A 19941-nucleotide genomic window follows, 5' to 3' on the forward strand; every position below is an offset into this window, starting at 1 on the left:
CGACGCTTTTGTACTCGTGCGGAAATGTCAAAATCTGTGATTGACAACAACCCAGGACCAATGGGATAGAACAATGGCAGTATGCAAGTGGTTTCTAACAATCGAAATAGAGGAGGGTGTATGCGGTAGATATTCTGTGTATTGCTGTGAACACGTGTTTTATAACCTTGATTCTCACTTTACTTTCTTTCTAAACAAGCCGTCAAATTACCTCCATCGCAAACATGTGTCTTCAACGTTATGCATTTGATTCCATTTCATAGCTATCTATTTTAGTAAAAAATCGACGTTATTAACTGTAGCCATTCACACCAATAAAATACAGTTGTGACTGCACCAGTATCTGTGTGTTAGAGACCTCTGAAGTCCAGAGATGGCTCAGATTCAAACTCCAATTCAAGCTATATAATGTCAAAATACGTTCGTTGATCACCAAATATGGAGTTTCGCTAAGCAAATCTTCATTTACTCCCGTTATGTACTCCAAAAATGTCTAAATACAAATTGACAAGTAACCGAAAAAAATACCTCTTCTGCATGGCTAGAAGGGATTTATCCAATTTATGTCAAATTATCGTCAGATCTAACTTTTCATAACAGGTTAGGAAAGAGGATCCAATTGGAGATTGCAACACTAGATTTATTATTGCTCCCCATCTGTCACATGCACTTATGTTAGCTTTATCAAAAGCTTTAAAACTGGTAACAGAGATGTTCAAAATAGTCAAAACTAATGAATAAACCAACGGACCACTTCAGCTACAATAAACTTCTCAGTAATGTTATAGATTTTTGTTGTAATTGCTATAACTATCAAATCAAATCAAATTTATTTTTATATAGCCCTTCGTACATCAGCTGATATTCTCAAAGTGCTGTACAGAAACCCAGCCTAAAACCCCAAACAGCAAGCAAAGCATGTGAAAGAAGCACGGTGGCTAGGAAAAACTCCCTAGGAAAAACTCCCTAGAAAGGCCAAAAACCTAGGAAGAAACCTAGAGAGGAACCAGGCTATGAGGGGTGGCCAGTCCTCTTCTGGCTGTGCAGGGTGGATATTATAACAGAACATGGTCAAGATGTTCAAATGTTAAAATGTTCATAAATGAGAAGCATGGTCAAATAATAATAATCATAGTAGTTGTCGAGGGTGCAACAAGCACGTCCGGTGAACAGGTCAGGGTTCCATAGCCGCAGGCAGAACAGTTGAAACTGGAGCAGCAGCACGAGTCTGGTTCCTCTCTAGGTTTATTCCTATTTTGAAAGTTGGAAACAGGGGGGAGAGAGTAAGAAGGGTGGACATGGGGAATGAACTCGGGTCTCCAGTGGGGAACAGTATATGTGACTAGCCGGGAGCGTTAACACTAGACCACAGGCTTTGCACAGGTTTTCTCCTAGGCCTAGACCCTATTCCTTCCACTGTGCTGCTGCTTGTCCTTTGAGGGTCTAGGTTGGGTTACTGTAAAGAACTGTTGGTGTGAAAATAATTCAGATGGAAGAAGTCAAACCAGTGAGTACTGTACAGTGCTGATGTTGTGAAGTGTAGGATTGTGTTTGTTTTCTTCAAGATCTTGTCGATCAATGTTTCTGCAGCCCTGTGATCCAGAAGATCCCTGTGATCCGGACAGACTGTTCAAAAGAGTTTACAGAGTTTGAACACGGCTTACTAGAGAACCAGAACTCACCTACCTCCTGTTCAGTACACGTAGCGAGCTTCCTCGGCTGTGCAGAGACAGTGGACCTTACCGGAGTGGGTGAGTGTTCACTGATTGTAGATCAGTCTTCGGCTCGTTCATCACAGCCCTCAATTTTTTGTGATTATACTAACTTTTGACTGGTTCCCCTTGGCCCTGAGAGAGTGCTTTACATCAGTGTCTTTCCTCTTCAAGTACCCCCAAAAGTAAACACTAAAGAAATATCTTATTACGTGGCATAAACTGGGTCTTTCTGTCCTTAGTATTCATACCTGTCCAGTGTCTGTACTCCGTACTGTATTTGTTTTACCATTTTGATCATCTCGGGTTAACCCAGAACTAAAATCTTGCGCAATTTTGTAATTTATGTTTACGTAATCTGTTTCTGAGAGATTACCTTTTTGAATATTTGGTGTAGTAGTTGAAGTGAATATAATGTATCTCCTCTTTCAGCAGTGAACCCGGTTCCTCAGCCCTCTTAGGACCCGCCAGTGACCATAATCCATCCCTCTCAGAGAAGATATCTCCTTCCTGCGACACTGACGCCAGACTGCTCTATCGATCATGGATAAATCAATGCCCATGTCATTTTGATAGCACCCTGACTTGGTACGTGGATAAAGTGGACTCTTGTCCATGGCTACTTAAGGATTTGTCAAGAGAACTAAAAATCCTAGACACTTACAAGTTGCTGGGACTGATTTCTGTCCGAAACTGTCAAGAATCAAGACGGGTTATTTGTTGAAGTTCTTTCATAACTCATCGACGCTACAGTTCTCTGAAATACAATGGGAATCAGAGGAGTCGTTTCCCCTGTATGTGAAATGAATCACTCAGTGCGACTGACTATGCAGCAGGTTTTAGTGTGTAATACATATTTACAACACTGTGATAACCTCAGGTAGCAGCATAAATGGTTTTCTTTGCCTCTCAAATGTATATTGAGAATGAATGTGTGTAAAGGTGTTAGCTTTGTAACCTTACTCCACAGCATATCTTTGCACAACTGCGTGATATATAAGTATCCCTTGTTTGCGGTGTGGTTGTCTCTTGATGTTATTTTGGGTGAATTTTATCATGAAACTCCTATATTTCAGTCCTATTACTCATCCAGTTTGGATACATGCTGTCTGATGTTATGGTGCTACACAAGGGTGCCCCTCTCTCCCTCCCACTCTCCTTTTCTTCAAGTTGGAGTGAGTCACGGTAGAATATTCAACTGTGGAATGTATATCTCTCCCACACATCTCTCCTTGGCTACTCACTTGCTGAGGGAAAGGAGGGAGCGCAGGAAGGATGGAAGGAGGGGAAGGGGCCAGGAGAGTTAGAATTTGAAGGAGCTGAGGAAAGGTGGAAGGAAGGAGAAGTAGAGGGGATGAAGGAGGAGGCTTTCCGCTGGAGGAAGGAACAGAGCCCAGGAAGGATGGAGGAGAAGGAGGGGGCTGTGGAGTTACAATCTGTGTGACCACAGAGACAGACAAGAGGGAGGGTGTTGAGTTATGTACCCTTTGACTACTAACCAGAACAGGCCCCCTTTTCTGCTTCACTTATTAAAGGCTGAGGGAGACGCAATCAAGTGGAGAGATTCTTCCTTAGAAATGTCAGTCTTCAAAAACTTTGACACAAACAACGTGCAGAGGCTCTTTTCTATAATTACGTTATAGCTCCCTATCATACCTTACATACACTGAGTGTACAAAACATTAAGAACACATTCCTAATATTGAGTTTCAACACCTTGTATAGTCCATGCCCTGACATTTTGAGGCTGTCCTGAGGGCAAAAGGGGGGTGCAAGAGTTCCACAGAAATGCTGACTTGTGTTGACTCCAATGCTTCCCACAGTTGTCTGGATGTCCTTTGGGTGGTGGACCATTGTTGATACACACAGGAAACTTGAGCATGGAAAAACCCAGCAGTGTTGCACAAACTGGTGCGCCTGGCACCTACTACCATACCCCGATCAAAGGCACTTCAGTCTTTTGTCTTGCCCATTCACCCTCTGACGCAATCCATGTCTCAAGACTTAAACATCCTCCTTTAACCTGTCTCCTCCCCTTCATCTACACTGATTGAAGTGATTTTAACAAGTGACATCAATAATGGATCATAGCTTTCACCTGGATTCACCTGGTTAGTCTGTGTCATGGAAAGAGCAGGTGTTCATGATGTTTTGTACACTCAATGTAGAAGGAGAAGCCTTGCATCATCAGTGTCACACATAATCAGAATAATGTGGGCATATTTAGTCGGACTCTGAATTGACAGGTTATATTGAAGAAATGCGACATTACACTCAAAAAAGCACACACTGGAAGAGGTCACAGAACAAAAACTTGAACAATATCTTTCAGACAAAATCTAAGATTAAGGAATTTCTCATACCTTCCAGAGAAATGTATCACACAATAAATTATATCCACGTAAATACTATACTGTAAAAAATATATATCATCAGTCAATTATGAGAAATCATATAGGAAGTGGACTCCACAAAATGGTCCCAGTGTGGGTATAAGCTATAGGAAAATACTGTCATCAGTGCTATGTTCATAGTAGTAATTATTTACATTTTGAAAGTGTGGCACACACAGCTCATGCTACAACATAAATACTTAACCATAAGAGTACAAAATATTGAACAACGTCTATTGTAAGGTGTTTTCGATCAAAGATAAATTACAGTGATTATACCTATAGTAGTACTGTAGTATTCATTGTAACAACAATAATATTAACACAATTATTTTACATTGGAACACATACTTGTTTATCGTAGCTAGGGCCAGTAGTTTTCCTGACCCTGTGACCTGAACTGGAAAAACTCCAGGGCCTAATCATACTTTTTACTTATATTTTACACACCAATTAGTATTCAACTTCTACATTTTCGTTAGGGCTTAGTGTTTTTCCAGCCCAGGACAAACTCCTGCACCTTTTAGTGACTACTTCACAGTATCAAAGAAATAATTACACGGACGCTAGCTCTGGTCCAGGGTGTTACGAACGGCTTGCTGATGCTGAGCATTCCTACGCAAACCCCACATAAAACCCTGAACCAGAGCTACATGAAAGCGTTACACTTTACACAACCCTGTTTCCTTTATAAGGTTATCTGAATGACCCTGTTAGTCTACTCTATAGTGGTGTTTCTCAATCCTGGTCCTTGGGACCCAAAGGGGGTGTACATTTTTAGTTTTGGCCTTTCGCACCTGACAACGCACCATCTTGACCACACAGCAGCGCAGAGCTTTCAAGGCCTCCTTCGAGGTGTCCTCCAAACCTTGCAGAAAGGTAAGCAGACCAGGCATAACATTGTTTCTTTCTTCTTTCGCTCTCTTTTCAATGTGCACCCCTTTGGGTCCCCAGGACCAAGGTTGAGAAACACTATTCTATAGGACCCTGATGTTATCTACGGTCTACACATCTCCTTTCACTACGTTGACTAATGTGAACTAATCGGGTTACAGTGATTTGTAAATCATTTCTCGTACAACATTGCTAAAAATCCTAACCGACACACTAACCTGAGAGCAAACTCTGGACCTAAGTTACCTAACCCACATATTTCACTCATTCCCATACAAATCGAGCGTGCCACTCTGTACTCTTCAACTCATCTCAACCTCTTATGAAATCTATCTCTCCAATGTTCCTCCAAATCCACCCAGTACCTTTGTTCCAGTCATTAATTTAGGCTGAACTCCCATTCACTTTTTGATTTGACTGAATTGACCCCATCCACGCTATGAACCAGTGCCCATCTCCATTACAACGCTTTTTGGGTTGAATCGTGTTCTGGAGGCAGCTCTGCCCTTAGCCTGCTGTAACCTCTCTGGTATGCGTCTTCACTCCTTAACCCACTCCGTAACTCCTTAACCCTGCTGCCAAGAAGACTCCCTAACCACGTGGGCACAACAAGCAGGTCAGATCCTGAGCTAATGAATGAAACACTCCCCATTCATTAGCAACCTAATAAGTAACATAGGTTTCTGACTCACAAACACACAGACCTGACAGACCTGGGTTCAAATAGTATTTCTTTTCTTTGAAATACTTTAGCTGCCCTTGATTTAAGCTTGCCTGGAGCAACGGACCAATGCTCTCTGCAAAAATGTAAGAATGGCGGGGAACAAGAGCGAACGGCGCATTCGATGACGCCTTCTCAGTATGGATGAGTAGTATTTTGATGTTTGTTGCTTACTGCATACGTTTGCACTAAACCGAACGTTCTAAATAGTATGTAATACGATTAGTACACAGTATGCAGTTTAAGTAAGTAATGGGCAAGCCAGATTTCGGACACGGCCTAAGTCATAATTAAGATCTTAAATGGCTACCTGGGTCATGTTTGGTATGGAAAAACGTGTTCTTAGTGGACAAGTTAAGGTAGTACTCCCCGTTTCACTCCTAACGTTTCCGCCCTACTGAACATGACCCAGGTGTTTCCTATTATGCTTTTACTTGGTAATGTACAATAAGCCTGGTCAGATATGGATATGGACCCAGCTCAAGCATGGTTGGTGTGATGACCTTGTGGGCCTAGTAGGATAACCGGCCATTAGCTGCTTCTCTGAGTGGTGATTGGTGGAGTGAGTCAGGGGTCAGGATGTGAAGTAGGAGTTCTGCATGGAGTAGAGGCGGTCGATGGGGTTTCCCACCCGCCCCGCCAGGAGCCCACCGTCCGCCGCTGCCAGAAGACAGTCGCCGAGGTGACTGAGGCTCCCGTCGCTGTCCAGATCGTGGAACACAGTCTCTGAATCTAAAGGGGAAATAGAGTTAGTATGTCTCTGTTTGGTCCGTCCATCTCGCTCGGACTTTTTCTATCTCTCTCCCTCTCCCCCCCTCTCTTACCGTAGGAGTGAAGATGTTCAGAGCCCAGCTGAGGAGGTGTGAGGCCATGGCGGAACGGCTCTCCTCCGTAGATGTTGGGGTCCAGAGCCAGTAGCTGCTGTCGTGGCAACGAAGGGTACGCCAACAGACCGTCCAATCCATGACCACTAGAACCGTCTGGGAAGAGAGAGACAGAACATGAATCAATCCCTGCATCTCTTCCTCTCGTCCTGCCCCTTTACCTCCAGAGACATTGTTTCACCTGCCTTGAGGTGAGTTTCCTGAAACTTCGCTACTTTGGCAAGCTACTCTTTTAATTGTTACGTTTGTAGCGAAAGACTAATCTTCCTGAGCATGAATGAACAAAAACGGTCAAATTAAGCACTTCTAAATCTACCGTTCCGCGAGTTAAGTACCAGTTAGCTACAAGGTTTTTGTGAAATCCCTGCTCTATTCCCCCCTCTTACCCTCACTGTCATCGTTGCTCTGTCGGCCCCCCCTGCTCGGCCCTCTCCTGGACCCTCCCAGCTGCTCCTGCTCCTGCTGCTGCTGCTGTTGCTGCTGCCTGCGAGCTATCTTCTTCATCTGCAACGCACAGGACCAACACACTGATAATGGACTCAATGGCGCTATTGCTCTGTCGTTCGTTATAAGGATAGTTCTTCCTTGTGTTATTTGGGTGGACTATCCCTTTAACTGTGCTTTAGCCTTTAAAATAAATGTTTGCATGCAGTTTCAGAGCAATTGGGCCATTAGATTCATGATTAGTGTTATTAGTTGTATTAGTGTCATGGGCGGGGAGGGGGGGGGGGGGGGGATTCAGGACAGGTCAAATATCTCACCTTTGCTCTCTGGTTTTGGAACCACACCTGCACGACTCGAACCGTCAACCCGGTCTCAGCTGCCAGTGTCTCTCTCACCTGAAGATAAGAGAAATTAAGCCATGACACTAAATGTGTGTGTGTGTGTGTGTGTGTGTGTGTGTGTGTGTGTGTGTGTGTGTGTGTGTGTGTGTGTGCGCGTGCATGTGTGTGCGTGTGCGCGTGCACGTGTGTGAGAGAGAGAAAGTGAAAGAAAAGGAAAAAAGAGAAGGAACAAAACAAAGAAACCGTGTTACGCCTGGTCTGCTTACCTTTCTGCAAGGTTTGGAGGACACCTCGAAGGAGGCCTTGAAAGCTCTGCGCTGCTGTGTGGTCAAGATGGTGCGTGGTCGCTTTGACCGTTTGTGGTCCTTCCCTTCGCCGCCCTTCCCCCCTACAGAACCGCCCCCACCATCCTCATCCTCACTCTTCACTGAGGGGTGTGGAGAGAGAAAATAGGATCTTCAATTGACAGACAAACTGGTATCATATGGTGCCTAGTAGTGAATCCCAATGAAAAAAAAAAGTCATTAGGTTATCACTGTGTAATTATGTAATCTCCTGCGCTTTCTATACCGTAGCACAAAGTGCCACCTAGATTTCATCCAGTGATTTTATTGGTTGATTGACTGATTGATTTGTTGGTCGCCCCGTCTTTTCCTGTTACCTGACTCAGTGGGTGTGGGGCTGATGGCAGCCAGCATCTCTCTCTCCTTCTCGTAGTCACCTCTGCAGAGCAACTGGCCCTCCTTCAGGACAAACTCGTCTCCGCGCTGCAGCCGGCGCTCACACTCACAGCAGCTGAAACAGCCCAGGTGGTACACCTGCCCCAGCACACGCATGATCAGCTCTGAGCGGCCAATCACCTGCAGGCACGCACTGCACTTCCTGACAAACAGCCTATAGGGACAGAGGGGGGAAAGGGTGCGTTCCAGTGTGTAATAGATCAGGTGTCTTTATTGCAGTCGGGTGTGTTCCAGGTTGTCTTTTTTGCAGTCCTGAAGAAGAGTTAGTTTAACGTCACAGTAGGAATATTAAGTAATATTCTTAGATGTGCAGAAGACACCGTCTTGACCACACAGCAGCGCAGAGCTTTTAAGGCCTCATTCGAGGTGTCCTTCCAAACTGTCTTTTTTGAAGTCGGGCTGCAGATGATCAGGTCTCACATCGCTTGCAGGAGTGTTGTAATGTCTCACTAACATGATATTAGCGGTCCTCTGAGATGTGCCGAGCGACTGAATTAAAGACAACCTGGAACGCACCCAAAGGCAGAGAGACAGACACAGATTGCCTGAAAGATTAGACCTCATTTGCACCCGTGGAGATTCTCAACCAAACCTGTGTACGATATATAATTAAAGGTCACATCAGCATTTCCCAGAACTTAAAGCTTGAACATCTAACATGCGTTTCCTGCAATAACAGTACGTGGTAACGCTTTAGAATGTCGTTCTTCACTGACGACACTTGGGGGCAGTATTCAACTGACGTATAGGGAGCCTGCTCTGAAGTGTTGGTGGATTCTAGGTATTTTACTAATTCTTTACATGAATCTATTTAACGAGCTGGTCCAGTGTTCTAGCCCATCATTACCTACTATTCACAATTAGTAGGATTTAGAAGAGAACATGTGAAACAAGCATCGTGCTTTTTTTTAACAGTTCACACACTGTCATTCACGGGGCTTCGTTGTCTACTTTCCTTTTGTCTTTTCACCACTCCTCTCGTGTGTCCCAACCCCTTTCATTTTCTCCCACTCTTCATTCTCTTCTCATCAACATATCAATTCAATTTAAAGGCCCCAAAACTCCTGCTTTTAAATTCCTCTTGAATCCCAGTTGTTTTATCCCTCTGCCCCCCCATCCCTCCTTCCATCTCCCTCCAGTATTTTCTGACAGGATTCCCGATTCTCCGCCCTCCGTCCCTTCTCCTTCGCTCCCTCCCTCTGTAGTTCAGTGAAACTAATAAAGACAGGATTAATTAGATTGTTGTTTAAACAGTGCGATGCCCAGACAGACGCTGTAAACTCATAACCAGGGATTGGCCATAGCATGGGGTTAATCTCTCTCTCTTTTACACACCAAAATACACACACAAACACACACACAGCCCCCCCCCCCCCCCCCACACACACACACACACACACACACTCTTTTTTTCTCTGTCTCTCTAGCCTAACCCAACCTATAAACTCACACATATATTTACAGGAAACCCAGGTTACTCATCAATATACGGTGAGTACTTCCATATACATTTCTACAATATCTATACATATCTAAAACACACACCTGCACACGCCTAATCATATGATGACATATTGACACTGGGGAAATCCCGGGTCATTAAACAAGACTGCAAACAAGAGGTCTGCTGTGGCAGAGACTTAGCTCATAGAAAGAGAGAGGCCATAGAAATAAGTGAGAGTGTGAGAGAAAAATATTTCTGTCGAGGCAAGGGATGACTGGATGAGATGAGAAAGTGACAGGATGACGAGGGACAGAGAGACGGAGGGAGGAAGATGGAGGGAAAGAGGAAGAGAAGCGTTAAGGCTCCCTGACTGGGTGAGAGGAAGGTGTTGCTACCCCAAATCTGAAGGGCGGAGAGGGGAAGAGGTGAGAAGAGGAAAGCGGGAGAGGAGAGTGAGCCAGGTCGGCACATTAGAGCTCCTAATCTGTGATCTTGCCCTGTCCGAACCACAGCTGCCACGGATAATCTATCTCAATCCATCGGTCTGCCAAAACTAGCTAACACTCCCGAAAATTACCCCAATCACAGCCCGCCACCGTCACAAATACTTACTGAACCAAACACACTCACTTGCCAAACACACTTACACACACACACACGTGCGTGCACACACTCACAGACACACACACACGTGCGTGCACACACTCACACACACACACACACACCGATCGAGGAGCACCACTTCACCACTAATCCAGTCACCACCACCACCACCATCTATTCACTTCACACTCCATTATACCAAGCTGTCTGTCTATAACACACAGAAAGTTCTCTCAAGTGCCTCCTCTTAATTGCCTCATTGCCTACAGCAATTGTAAAATATCTCATCCAATAGCCCCGAAAATGGCAAACCAGAATCTATCGTTTTAAAGGGGCAATCTGCTATTTTTTTTACTTTAACATTCATGACATATACACATTCCTTATTGAAGAATATGAAACTTGTGCCTCATGAGTTTAGTTCAATTGTCTTACCCCATCATTACCCAAATTATAAGATTGTTTTACTGATTTGTTCATAAACAAAGTAATTAAACAGACACTGTATAGCCTCAAAATATTGGTTAAAACTATACATTTGATCTCATGGATGGTCAGTCTTTACATCAATAGCTCTGTATACATTTGAGAGTAGTTACATTTCTCCATCCCTCAGCCGTTTACAAAACCAATGGCAGGGTGCCGGTTTTGTTATTGTTTTAACCGCAGATTTCCCCTTTAAATCCCAGTTGTTGTTTTTTAATCCCATTTTATACTGCCAGAATTTACTCAACATAAAGGCGACTTGGGACAACGGTCACCAGACCACAATTCCTCTGCAGTGTTTAAATCCTGCTTTTTGGTTACTAATCCCATTTCATAGTGCCACATATTGTAGAATTTACTAAACTTGGAAACTGAGGGCAACAGTCACTGAGGGAGGTCTCTAAGTAGATCAGTCTAATCCCCCTAATAGAAGTGTAATTCACAATAGACCGACTTGTGGCCCAAATGGCACCACATTCCCTTTATAGTGCACTACTTTTGACCAAGCCCCATAGGGCTCTGGTCAAAAGTAGTGCACTATATAGGGGATTTGGTGCCATTTGGGCCGCATCCCCCATAACCCAGGGAGAGGAGAAATGGCTCATGGCTGCTATCAAGATGAATGGTCCCACTTTAGACGAAACACAACTTTTTAGGCATAATGAAGCCTTCATAAACCCTTTATGAAGCCTATATAGGTATCTCCGAAATTATCACAAGCATTCGTAAGCAAACTGAGTTACATTTCACCCTGTTTGGCACTTTGACCTCCCAAATTCACGGCACCAATGAGACTGACTGGGTTCGAACCCCAGTCTCTTGCACGCCAGTGGGTTACGACTGTTAACCTACTGAGCTAAAGCCGAGACATTAGCTTGGGGAGCGAATGCAAGTCCTCTGATCTTATTCATGTGTTAGTTGTATGTTGATGTGTACGTGGAGCTGCTTGCTCCTATGTGCGGAAGCATGCATATTCGGTATGTGTTTGTTTTAGCATATTGGAAATGTAAGTTTAGGTGAGGCTGTGGGTATGAGATCTTTACAGTGAATCTGGATGTTACAATCTTAGTATAGCTTTAGTATAATTTTATTTTGGTGTCTATGTGTGAGCGTGTGATTGTATGTGTGGATGTTCAAGTGTGTGTGTGTGTGTGTGTGTGTGTGTGTGTGTGTGTGTGTGTGTGTGTGTGTGTGTGTGTGTGTGTGTGTGTGTGTGTGTGTGTGTGTGTGTGTGTGTGTGTGTGTGTGTGTGTGTGTGTGTGTGTGTGAGCGGATATTGCACTGTGAAGCAGGATGGCTCAGAGCCAGGGTTCAGTAATCACATCATCTCCTTTTATTAAATCTCCCTGCACTGCTCCTGTGTTATTAAAATTTCCCAGCATTCCCCACGATACCGCTCCCTCCGCCACCACCACAAACACGCAAACACACACATATACACACTGGCACGCACACAAACATGCTCACGTACACACGCACACACACACGCTCGTGCACACACACACACACACACACACACACACACACACACAAAGACGCACGCATACAAAAACAGGAGGCCTAGTTTAGTAGGGGTGTAGCTTTCAGATAGTTCTTTTTGGCCACCCATGAGAGTAAATGTCATTCCTGTTAATCTGTTCTGTTATATAGTTATCACGTTTAGCTTCAATGAAGCTTACAGAAGTGTATGAGTTCCCTAAAAGCTTATGTAAATCCCACTGTTGGGATGCAATAAGGTGATATACCTTATTATAATTAAGCAATAAGGCCCGAGGAGAATGTGGTATATGGCCAGTATACCACGGCTAAGGGCTGTTCTTATGCATGACGCAACGTGGTACATTATATACAAAAGTATGTGGACACCCCTTCAAATTAGTTTGGCTATTTGAGCCACACACGTTGCTGACAGGTGTATAAAATTGAGCACACAGCCATGCAATCTCCATAGGTAAACATTGGCAGTAGAATGGCCTTACTGAAGAGCTCAGACTTTTAACATGGCACCGTTCTAGGATGCCACCTTTACAACAAGTCAGCTCGTCAAATTTATGCCCTGCTAGAGCTGCCCCTGGTCAACTGTAAGTGCTGTTATCGGGAAGTGAAAACATCTAGGAGCAACAACGGCTCAGCCACAAAGTGGTAAGCCACATAAGCTCACAGAAAGGGAACGCCATGTGCTGAAGCACGTAGTTTGCAAAAATTGTCTGTCCTCGGTTGCAACACTCACTACCGAGTTCCAAACTGCCTCTGGAAGCAACGTCAGCACAAGAACTGTTCGCCGGGAGCTTCATGAAATGGGTTTCCATGGCCAAGCAGCCATACACAAGCTTAAGATCACCATGCGCAATGTTAACTGTCGGCTGGAGTGGTCTAAAGCTAGCCGCAATTGGACTCTGGAGCAGTGGAAACGTGTTCTCTGGAGGGATGAATCACGCTTTACCATCTGGCAGTCCAACGGACAAATCTGTGTTTGGCGGATGCCAGGAGAACGCTATCTACCCCAATGCATAGAACCAACTGTAAAGTTTGATTGAGGAGGAATAATGGTCTGGGGCTGTTTTTCATGGTTCGGGCTAGTCCCCTTAGTTCCAGTGAAGGGAAATCTTAATGATACAGCATACAATGATATTCTAGACGGTTCTGTGCTTCCAACTTTGTGGCAACAGTTTGGGGAAGGCCCTTTCCTGTTTCAGCATGACAATTCCCCCGTGCACAAAGTGAGGTCCATACAGAAATGGTTTGTAGAGATCGGTGTGGAAGAACCTGACTGGCCTGCACAGAACCCAGACCTCAACCCCATCAAACACCTTTGGGATGAATTGGAACGCTGACTGCGAGCCAGGCCTAAGTGCCCGGCCTCACTAATGCTCATGGCTGAATGGAAGCAAGTCCCTGCAGCAGTGATCCAACATCTAGTGGAAAGCCTTCCCGGAAGAGTGGAGGCTGTTAAAGCAGCAAAGGAGGGGACCAACTCCATATTAATGCCCAGGATTTTGGAATGAACTGTTAGACGAGCAGGTGTTCACATACTTTTGGTCATGTAGTGTATATTGGCCATAAATCACAAACCGCCGAGCAGTGGTGGAAAAAGTACCCAATTGTCATACTTGAGTAAAAGTACAGATACCTTAATAGAAAGTTACTCAAGTAAAAGTCAAAGTCACCCAGTAAAAGTATTTGTTTCTAAATATACTTAAGTATCAAAAGAAAATGTAATTGCTAAAAGTAAAAGTACAAATCATTTCAAATTCCTTATATTAAGCAAAGCAGATGGCACCATTTTCTTGTTTTTAAAATTCACGTATACCCAGGGGTACACTCCAACACTCAGACATCATTTAAAAACAATGCATTTATATTTAGTGAGTCTGCCAGATCAGAAGCAGTAGGGATGACCACGTGTTCTCTTGATAAGTGTGTGAATTGGACCATTTTCCTGACCTGCTAAGCATTCATCATGTAACAAGTACTTTCGGGTGTCAGGGAAAATGTATGGAGTAAAAAGTACATTAGTTGTCAAAAATATAAATAGCAAAGTAAAGATACCACCCAAAAATATTTTAGTTATACTTTAAAGTACTTTACACCACTGCCCCTAAGGTACCTTATTGCTATTGTAAACTGGTTACCAATGTAATTAGAGCAGTAAAAATAACTGTTCTGTCATACCCGTGGTACACTTAAGGAATACGGCCCGAGGGGGTGTGGTATATGGCCAATATACCATGGCTAAGGGCTGTTCTTAACCACAACGCAACGTGGAGTGCCTGGATACAGCCCTTAGCCGTGGTATATTGGCAATATACCACAAACCCCCGAGGTACCTTATTGCTCTTATAAACTGGTTACCAACGTAATTAGAGCAGTAAAAAATGTTTTGTCATTCCCTATATCTGATATACCACGGCTGTCAGCCAATCAGCATTCAGGGCTCGAACCACCCCAGTTTATAATACAGTATGTAATAAATTATCTTCATGTTATAGATTGAAGAATGTGTAAAATGCAAAAACAAAATAACAGGTAGACAAATAAAATCTATCTGAAAATAATTGAAGGATTACATTGAAAACAGACCCAGCTGCTAGGTCAACTCAGAATGAGAGTAAAAAATACCCAACTGATGGTTAAATTAACCCATGTTTGGGTAATCCCAACAACCCCAAAAACAACTGGCTGGGTCAAAATAACCCAGCGTGTGTTCTGTCCAATACTTACCCAGTGCTGGGTTACCAAATAATCCAAATTGGGTTGTTTTTAACCCAGCATTTCTTGGAGTGTATGCGTCACAGACACGGTACATCACAGAACGGTGATATACAAACAGAAACAACTTGCAATCCCACACACACACGCAGATGGAAGCCATTTCCTTCAAAGCCTATGTGTTGAGCTATACGGTATGAATGACCCTCTGATTAGTATAAAATACAATATCAAGGTTTATTGCTAATGATTAGCAGACCAGTCTTTCCATACACTTTCCTTTTCTCAACTATTTACACTGTTCCTAATAATACTTGAGATACTCCATACTCCACATCTGATCTTGACTGAAAGATTTGACCCTTGAAAGACAGCTCAGATATGGCATAACATGACCAAATGGAATATACCTGCAAAGAGTAACGACTGAAAACTGTGCAGAACACTGTGCTTGATGCTTGGGAGAGTGTGAGAGGAATGTGTGGATGTGTGCGAGGATATGGATGAGTCTCTGTGTGTGTGTGTGTGTGTGTGTGTGTGTGTGTGTGTGTGTGTGTGTGTGTGTGTGTGTGTGTGTGTGTGTGTGTGTGTATGTGTGTGTATATGTGTGTGTGTGTGTGTGTGTGTGAGTGTATGTGTGTATATATGTGTGTGTGTGTGTGTGTGTGTGTGTGTGTGTGTGTGTGTGTGTGTGTGTGTGTGTGTGTGTGTGTGTGTGTGTGTGTGTGTGTGTGTGTGTGTGTGTGTGTGTGTTTAGATAAAACAGCTAATCCCCAGGCCACCAGAACGCAATATCCTGTCTAGTGGTTTCTCATTTCCTGTCTCTCTCTGGCGGAGCGGGATGCAAGGGGGAGGGAGCAGGGGGAGGGGAGGGGACCCGTTGCCCCAGAAACTGGAGATACAGCCCCCCGATTTGAGAATGTTGACACCGCTCTCTCTCTGCCTCTCTCTGTCTCTCTCCCTCCCTCCCTCTCTCGGGTCCACCCCCCCATCTTTTCTTTTCTCGCTCTTCTTTTATTATCTCAGATTTAATAACGGCGAGGCGAGCAGCTTGTTCTTCCATGAAACATTTATTAGCTGTCTGTAATGAAATTGTTGTGGGGGAGGCCAGATGATTGGGGCTCATCGGGCATTATGCAAAAACCGTGGCAATATTACTAGGGGCTGACAGAGACACACCTCACCTTCCTGCTCTTCTGTCTTCTCCTCCATGGCTTTCATCTTCTCCTAAATCTCCCTCTGTTGCTTTTATCCCATGCTCGCCCTCCGATCTGCAATTTATCTTCTCTATCAACTTTCTCCAACTTTCTTCTCGTTTTCAGTCATCTCTCTGTTCTCTTTCTGTCCTTTCTCTCTGCATAGCTTTGACACAATGCATGCCTTGATATAAATCACTGTGAGGTTCTGTCTCTCCATCTCTATTCTCTTCCTACCTCTTCTCTCTCTCTCGCTCTCCCGCATCACCTGTTGACCTGAGCTGGGAGGTGACGTGAGAACCCTTACTGTGTGTCTGGTGGAACAGAAGGACTGTCTGAAATAGCACCATTTTCCCTATATAGAGGCACTACTTTTGACCAGACTGTCAACCTATTCCCTATATAGTGCACTATAATGAAATACTTTAAATGCCATTTAATGTCATTTCAGATAGAGACAAGATATTGCGTTAAAAACCACAATACTACTCCTCAGTCTGGATATGGAGTACTAAACGTGGCTGTGTCTGTCTGTCTGACCATACCCCTGTGGACGACTGTGTATGAGCCAAGAGCAACAACATATCCCTAACACACTCCTACACTCCCTCAGACTGAACTATAGTGAGTGCAAACACATGGGATGAATTCCTAACAATTCTACAAATAATTCTTCAGAATGGATATCATTGGCTGCAATAGGCTATGCTTCGGTTCTGACTGTGTGCTGCATTGTACAGTAGGCTTCTGTATTGCTTGCTGTTTGGGGTTTTAGGCTGGGTTTCTGTACAGTACTTTTAAGATATCAGCTGATGTAAGAAGGGCTATATAAATACATTTGATTTGATTTAGGCTTGCTGCAGTTGTGTTGATCAATCAGCTTTGTGGGTTTTGGCATATCTTTTTTTAGCAGTATATATGTTTTAGCAGTATGGGGTAGAATGTCTTATGCTTGATTTAACCCATTCTTTCCACTGTGCATACTAACTATCCATCTCCTTGCACAGTTATACTGTATATTATGGTATATACAGAATATAACTATATACAGGTACTGTGCATATATAGTTCTTCTTTTAGGCTTGTCATCACTGGAGTGGCTGAGTACATTTGGTAATTAGCGCCGTGTCCAATCAACCCCCTCCCTCCATCCCACCTTCCCTCTCCTCCCGTCCTGAGACACAAAGAGGCGCTGAGCGGAGAGACGATTAAGAGAAAACGAGGGATAAACGGAGAGATAAACTGATTGGTGTCATCACTGCTATCAATCTCAACGAGCGGGAAATGAGGTTTGGAATTGAGAAATATTATTACAAACCAGACAGTGATGAACGAGGTAATGGAGAGAGGGGGAGCGAGAGAGGGAGGCGGGAGGAGCGTGAGGGGGACGGGTGGGAGAGATGCTGTATCTGTGTGGAAGACATGATTTCTCTGTTCTCAATCGCAGCATAGCACAACAGGGATTCCACGTAGAACCACGTAAGACGAGAAGGTGGACTTCTGGCCTGGCAGTTTGAGAGATTGTTGGGTCAGTGAACATTGGACTTGGCTGTGACTCTTGGGGTCTCCGCTCCCGTGTGACTGTGGGAGTCTCCCCTGCTCCAGACAGGGTCTCCCACCCCACAGAGTGATCTATTAGAGCCAGCATTGCAGGGCCAGAGGGTTGGGTCTAGCAGTTACCGGCGATACCACCTTGGGTGCCGTACTTTCCACACGAACCTCTCGCTATCATTTCCGGCCCCTCTCTCTACAATGTCTCTACTACTAAAAACATCGATGGTGTTTTACCACCAGCTATCGTGATACAGTGATAACCACTGTAGTGTTCTACGTGTTGATATCCACTCCATATGTGTGTGCAGTAGGAGCAGGCTATGTGCTGCTTGGTGGTGGTGGTGGTGGTGGTGGTGGGGGGGGGGGCCTCCCACTCCAGACTGATATTGAACCTGGGCTCCAGGCCCCTCCAGGCTCGAGTCGCCCGCCGGGCCTCCAGGGCGCAGGGCCTTTATTGGTCTGAGACCTGGGTCAGCCTGGAGACTCTGCTCTCTGTTGTTCTGTGGGAAGTGTGTGTGGAGTGTGTATGTGTGTGTGTGTGCGTATCAGAGTGTGACTGGGGGATACTGGAGAGTCTGGATGGGCAGCGGTCTGTGTCTCTTGGAAATTGTGTGCAGTAAACACACACACACACCTCTCGCCTAAGAAAAAAGGACAAATATGAAAATATTTGAAAACCATGGCTAGACAGAGATACCGTAGCGGGAGGAGGCAAACATCTAGGCACAGCAGAGTGGAACCAAATCAAATCAAACTTTATTTGTCACATGAGCTGAATACAACAGGTGTAGACCTTACAGTGAAATGCTTATTTACAGGCTCTAGTGCAAAAAAGGTGTTAGGTGAACAATAGGTAAGTAAAGAAATAAAACAACAGTAAAAAGACAGGCTATATACAGTAGTGAGGCTATAAAAGTGGCGAGGCTACATACAGACACCGGTTAGTCAGGCTGATTGAGGTAGTATGTACATGTAGATATGGTTAAAGTGACTATGCATATATGATGAACAGAGAGTAGCAGTAGCGTAAAAGAGGGCTTGGTGGGTGGTGGGTGGCGGGACACAATGCAGATAGCCCGGTTAGCCAATGTGCGGGAGCACTGGTTGTTCGGCCCAATTGAGGTAGTATGTAAATTAATGTATAGTTAAAGTGACTATGCATATATGATAAACAGAGAGTAGCAGCAGCGTAAAAAGAGGGGTTGGGGGGGCACACAATGCAAATAGTCCGGGTAGCCATTTGATTACCTGTTACCATGCTCCTCATGTAATGAGGAAACCTAACCCTAGCTTCAACCAATACCCTTACCCAAGCTTCAAGTCCACATCCCGGTTCAACCATAACCCTAAATCCAGCTCCAACCATAATCCCCCAACTCCGAATTCACAATTTAACCCCTGATTAGCTCCCCAAGCTAATACCTAGGCTTAGCTCAGCGGGCTAACACAGTCTTAGGACTAGCACAGGAGACCCAGTCAGTCACTACAAGGTCACTATTAGAGTGCTATGGGAATGATACAGTAAGGGCTCCATTCAATCAGATCGACTTTAGCCCGCGATAACCGACTTCTGCATAGCAGTATTATTGTTCTATTTAGGCGATGTCGGAGGTGGAACTGCGTTGGAACTGTCCAATCAGAAGCGGCTTCCCGTGTTATACCTATCGCAGACATGCGAATCGCATTTGTATAAACTGATCGAATCTATGCTTAAGTAAGAGATCATTTGCAATAACGTACAGCAGATAAAATAACTCAAACCAAAAGCCAAACCATCAGCAAACACATACAACTCCAGACCGCAAAGGGTTACAGCAAAAAAAACTGATCTCAAGCTTTCCACTATTTCTGCTAAATTCTTAGACTCACAAACACACACACACTCACCCCAAATTCTCATACACACTCCTCCCGTACATCATGCAGTACACACACCTGCTCACGGTTGAGGGGGAGCCGGGGAGTGGTGTGTGTGTGTGTGCTGTGTGTGTGTGTGTGTGTGTGTGTGTGTGTGTGTGAGGTGCTGATGGAGTGACTGCAGGGAACACAAGGAGACATTGTTACTGATCTTCTGAAGGTCACCAGTAAAGACGTGTGCCAAGTCTCTCACAGAGACAGACATATACTGTACTCACACTATATAGAGAGAGACTCATCATATACACACTATATTGTGCGGCAGGTAGCCTAGTGCGTTGGGCCAGTAACCGTAAAGGTTGCTGGACCGAATCCCCGAGCTGACAAGGTAAATATCTGTCGTCTTGCCCCTGAACAAGGCAGTTAACCCACTGTTCCCCGGTAGGCCATCATTGGAAATAAG

At 44.5% G+C, this 19941-nt stretch overlaps 1 protein-coding gene and 1 long non-coding RNA gene across 2 annotated transcripts in view; one reads left to right on the forward strand and one right to left on the reverse strand.

Annotated features, from left to right (window-relative positions):
- The first annotated feature begins 21 nt into the window (after positions 1-21).
- Positions 22-2722, forward strand: LOC106600916 (uncharacterized). Its single transcript, XR_001327915.3, has 2 exons — positions 22-1751; positions 2145-2722. It is a non-coding gene; the product is annotated as an uncharacterized LOC106600916 (long non-coding RNA).
- A 1223-nt stretch (positions 2723-3945) lies between these two features.
- Positions 3946-19941, reverse strand: part of lmx1al (LIM homeobox transcription factor 1, alpha-like) — a 30125-nt gene continuing 14129 nt past the window's right edge. Inside the window, exons 4-9 of the mRNA XM_014192693.3 lie at positions 8051-8283; positions 7656-7816; positions 7366-7443; positions 6991-7108; positions 6545-6700; positions 3946-6452 (exon numbers count right to left, since the gene is read on the reverse strand). Coding sequence (XP_014048168.3) covers positions 6295-6452; positions 6545-6700; positions 6991-7108; positions 7366-7443; positions 7656-7816; positions 8051-8283 — 904 coding nt within the window. The 3' untranslated portion in view covers positions 3946-6294. The remainder of the gene's footprint in view (positions 6453-6544; positions 6701-6990; positions 7109-7365; positions 7444-7655; positions 7817-8050; positions 8284-19941) is intronic.

The sequence above is a fragment of the Salmo salar genome, chromosome 03 (genome assembly GCF_965601325.2).
Source record: "Salmo salar chromosome 03, fSalSal1, whole genome shotgun sequence".
Lineage (NCBI taxonomy): Eukaryota > Metazoa > Chordata > Actinopteri > Salmoniformes > Salmonidae > Salmo > Salmo salar.